The 4181-nt window shown below is 41.3% G+C and overlaps 1 protein-coding gene across 1 annotated transcript; it reads right to left on the reverse strand.

Annotated features, from left to right (window-relative positions):
- Positions 1-999: 999 nt before the first annotated feature.
- LOC101300061 (polyol transporter 5-like) lies at positions 1000-3335 on the reverse strand. The gene is made up of 3 exons (XM_004300942.1): positions 3182-3335; positions 2739-3085; positions 1000-2091 (listed from the first exon to the last, which is right to left on the reverse strand). The coding sequence occupies exons 1-3, from the start codon at positions 3333-3335 to the stop codon at positions 1000-1002; spliced, it is 1593 nt and encodes a 530-aa protein (XP_004300990.1).
- Positions 3336-4181: the final 846 nt, after the last annotated feature.

A 4181-nucleotide genomic window follows, 5' to 3' on the forward strand; every position in this document is an offset into this window, starting at 1 on the left:
AAAAAAAATTCTAACTGTTCAGTTTTGCAAATTCAAAACCAGAAAATTATGTGTACTGTATCTCAGTTTCTAAAACTGCTTGTTCTAGCAGGATGTTCACTCACTTGATATCAATCGTCAGAATTCGGCTGAAGGGTTAGGTTTCAACTGTGAGTATTGTCGCTTGCTAATTTTACATATGTCAAAGTGCGTTCCTATGAAACAGAGCACTCACCATCACCCAGAACAGACACACACAAAATAAACAATTAGCATAAGGATTGTTTTGAAGAGAAATGACTTTAACTTTCTTTTTTAGTTGAAAGAGGTCAAAGCTTTTATTGATCAAACCATAAGTTGCAATGTACCATTATCTGGGTAAGACTAGGGTGTGTGTAACATCCCGAAATGGAGTAGCTATAGTGCCATGACTCTAAGCTAATAAGAAACCAACACGTCTGAATGGCGTGTTGATAACCTAAAGTCCAAGGTGATTTGAAATTGACTGAATTGATCGGTATATAAAGGAAGCTAAGTCCCTGAGTTCAATATCGTTTTAGTATTGAGTTTTGGAGTCCCATTCTATAGCTTCATATTGAAACGCATAAGATTTCCCCATGCGCTTTTAATATCTTTGATCGTGTGTGCTGTAAGTAGCCTTAAGAGCAGAACTAGAAGAAGATGTCTCCATCAAAGATAGCTATATGCAGGTTGCCTACAACAATGATCAAGGTGATCTCCAACTGCATTAGGAATAGGCTATTAATTCTTCATATTTCATTAAGTTATTTTCGTAGATTTCATTAGATTCATATGTGTTTGAGATTGTTGTGAATTTATCTTGATGGTGTTAATTGTATTGAGGTGTTTCAGTTTGTCTGTCACAACGATCCAGGTTATATATAGATAATCTAGATTCATAAAATAATTTTCAAACAAAGGGTTGAGGCGGTCAGCTGCTTCTACTCTACTGTATATTATATATTGCTATCGCCAACACTCTTCTTGCGCTTTTGTTCCTTACTGAACATGACCACCGTCGGCGGTGTTGTTTCCATTATTATTAGGATCCACACGCTTATTCTTGAGGAAAGCATTGGTCTCTTTCCATCTGTGGAACTTCCCAAAAAGGACCTCTATATCTTCAAGGGTTCTTCCTTTTGTCTCCGGTAGCATTGTATAGAAGAACACCCAGCCAACCACCCCAATTCCGGCGTAAAGAAAGAATGCTCCACCAATAGTTATGGCCTTGTAGAGGGATATAAATGTCATTGAGAGTATTCCACTAGCAACTCTGTTGACGGCGACTCCGATACTGAAACCCTGGGCACGTAGCTTTAACGGGAAGATCTCTGAGGTGTAGACCCACGTGACTGGGCCCATTCCGATGGAGAAGAACGCGACGTAGAACAATACCATGGTGATGGAGAGCACGATGGCCCACATAACCTTCTCGTCGTTGTGGTCAACGATGGTGAGGCCGAAACCAAGGCACACGAGTGAGGCTATCATCCCTGCCATGCTACTAAGAAGCAAAGGGCGGCGTCCTATCCGGTCCAATAGAAACGTGGCGACGAGGATGACGACTGTCTTGACGGATCCGACGGCTATGGTGGCGAGGAGGAGTTTGTTCTTGGCCGTGATTCCAGCATATTTAAAGATTCTCGGGCTGTACAAAACGACGGCGTCGATGCCAGATGCTTGTTGGAAGAAATGTAAACCGACGGCAGCAATGAGAATGTGACGGACGGCTGGAGTGGGGCGCAGGATGAGCTCTTTCCACACGTCTTCACCATGGCTGTTTTTCGGGACTTCAACGACGTCGTCGTTGCAGTGTTCGGGAATTCTAGCAGCTTCTTTGATGTCAGCGAGTCGAAGTTTGGACTCTTCTGTTGAGTCTGAGGTTCGGTCGAGAACTCGCTTGGCGTCGGCAAGGCGGCCCTGCATGACGAGCCAGCGAGGGGATTCTGGCATGGCTATGACCCCAAGGGCGAGGAAGACAGAGGGGATGGCACCGACGCCGAGCATGAGACGCCACCCTAGGTTAAGTGCGAGCTTGGAGAATGCCCAGTTGGATATGTAACCCAATAAGATTCCGGCATTGATAAACATCTGTTCAAAATTTCAAACATCAATTAGTAGTTCATTAGACAAAGCACATATGTCTAAGAGGTGAGTACGTTTGTCCAACTGCTTGAGCATAGATGAGTAACTCTAAAGGCATTTTAAGAAAATAACGAAAAGAGTTGGCATACAAACAATCCGAAAAGAGTGGATCAAAATCTTGGCAGTGGCTCGAACAACAAACTCAACTCTACCAATAAGAATGAAAAAAAATCGAAATTTGTATGCAAAATTCATGATGTAATGCACAATTTACACGTAACTTAGGCCCTCTTTATTGTGTGGATAAATTAGAACAAAACTACGAAGTCTTTTTATTTATCGAAAATGAGATTGCAAGTCACTTTCGTTACTTCAGCAAGTTAGTATTAAAACCAAGGTCTACAAGAGTATTCTGGCATAACCAAACTAATATCCCGTTGCAGGCAAATGAACCCGCAGATCTCTCAAACCTGATGCTAAAACTCAAAAGTAAGGGTAGTGGCCTCGCTCGGAATTAACTTTGGCTCTTTGTTAGTTTGCTCACTTGCTGGGTATAATCCAAGAGCATATTCTAAAGCTTTTCTTGTGAAGTACGTGCTTCACAGATTATGATTAAACAAACAAGCTAGCCAGAAACAAATAAACAAACTTACATCAGCGAAAGACGTGAGGAATCCACGAGACGACGCCGGAGAAACTTCGACGGTGTAGACAGGGGCAATCATCAGGGCATAACCAACCCCTATTCCAGCAACAAACCTCCCGAACATGAGGAAGGAGTAGTTGGTGGCGAAGCCCATGAGAAGAGCTCCAGCGAAGAAGATGGCTCCGGCGAGGACTATGGTATAGCGACGTCCAATCCAGTCGGACGTCCTGCCGGCGGCGGCAGAGCCGATGAGGGAGTAGAGATTCAGAATTCCGACAAGAACTTCGACCTGCACGTCGGAGATCTTGAGGTCGTCTTTGATGAAGATCGCTGCTCCACTCATCACACCAATATCTGTAGATAACAATCATAACATGCAAATTTAACCGCACATGTATATAAACTCTCCATCATTTTGAAATGAAAAGCCATAAACGATTACGTACTTACCATAACCGAGTAGGATAGAAGTCATGGAAGCCAACATAGCACAAGCAAAAGCATACCTGTTTCTTTTGGGTTTGGGTGCGGGATCGAAATCCTCAATGGCTTTCTTGGTGGATTGGGTGGGTTGGCCATTTTCTTCGGCTCTCCGGTCAGCCATCTCGTTAGTGATCACTAGAGATCGATGGTATAATAATTTGGTAGAGGGTGAAACAAGTATGCAGTAGTAGTGACGTTTGGTTAGTGCCAAACTATGCAAAAATCTGGTTTACATGAATAAATAATTTTATGCAAGCAATGATGTACAACTGTATATGCATGCAGCAGGAAGATCCTGTTACCAGAAAGAACAAACAGATACAATTTGATCGGTTATCTCGTGGGCTGCTTGGTATTGATTAATGATTATTTTATCTAAAATAAGGATACAAATTGGCTTTTCTACCTGGCAGAATCCCTGACACCTGGCGGAACCACAGTGTCCAGTTTCATTAGGCCTCACTATAAAGATTAAGTGTGAAGTGAAATAAGACGTCGCTTTGTTCAGCCAAAAAAAAATCCTCGCGCGCTTTGGCTTCTTGGCATGCTTTGGCGGCAAAGGGAATGAACTTTAAGTTTATAGAAGTGAACATTAATCACTGCCTAAGTTGCTAAATGCAAACTAAATATGTATAAAATGCCGGGGAATCTCAACCATGATCATTCATTCACAGATGGCCAGCGCACGATATGTGATAAAACACATAACCATATATGTAACAAGAGTGCGGTTATTGAGATCTCCAAATTTGCTCACTAGACCTCACTTTATTATGAATTATTAAATGACATATATATCCTCATACACAATAACTCTTAAAGACAGTAATTATACAAAATGAAATATTATATTTATTCTCTCTAGACTTTCCAATTCAATAATAATTGATTACGTTCTTTATTATTTTCCTTATATATTTTTTGTTTTTTAATTTCTTTTTATTAAAGTGTGTGTATATATATATAT

The sequence above is a fragment of the Fragaria vesca genome, linkage group LG5 (genome assembly GCF_000184155.1).
Source record: "Fragaria vesca subsp. vesca linkage group LG5, FraVesHawaii_1.0, whole genome shotgun sequence".
NCBI lineage: Eukaryota > Viridiplantae > Streptophyta > Magnoliopsida > Rosales > Rosaceae > Fragaria > Fragaria vesca.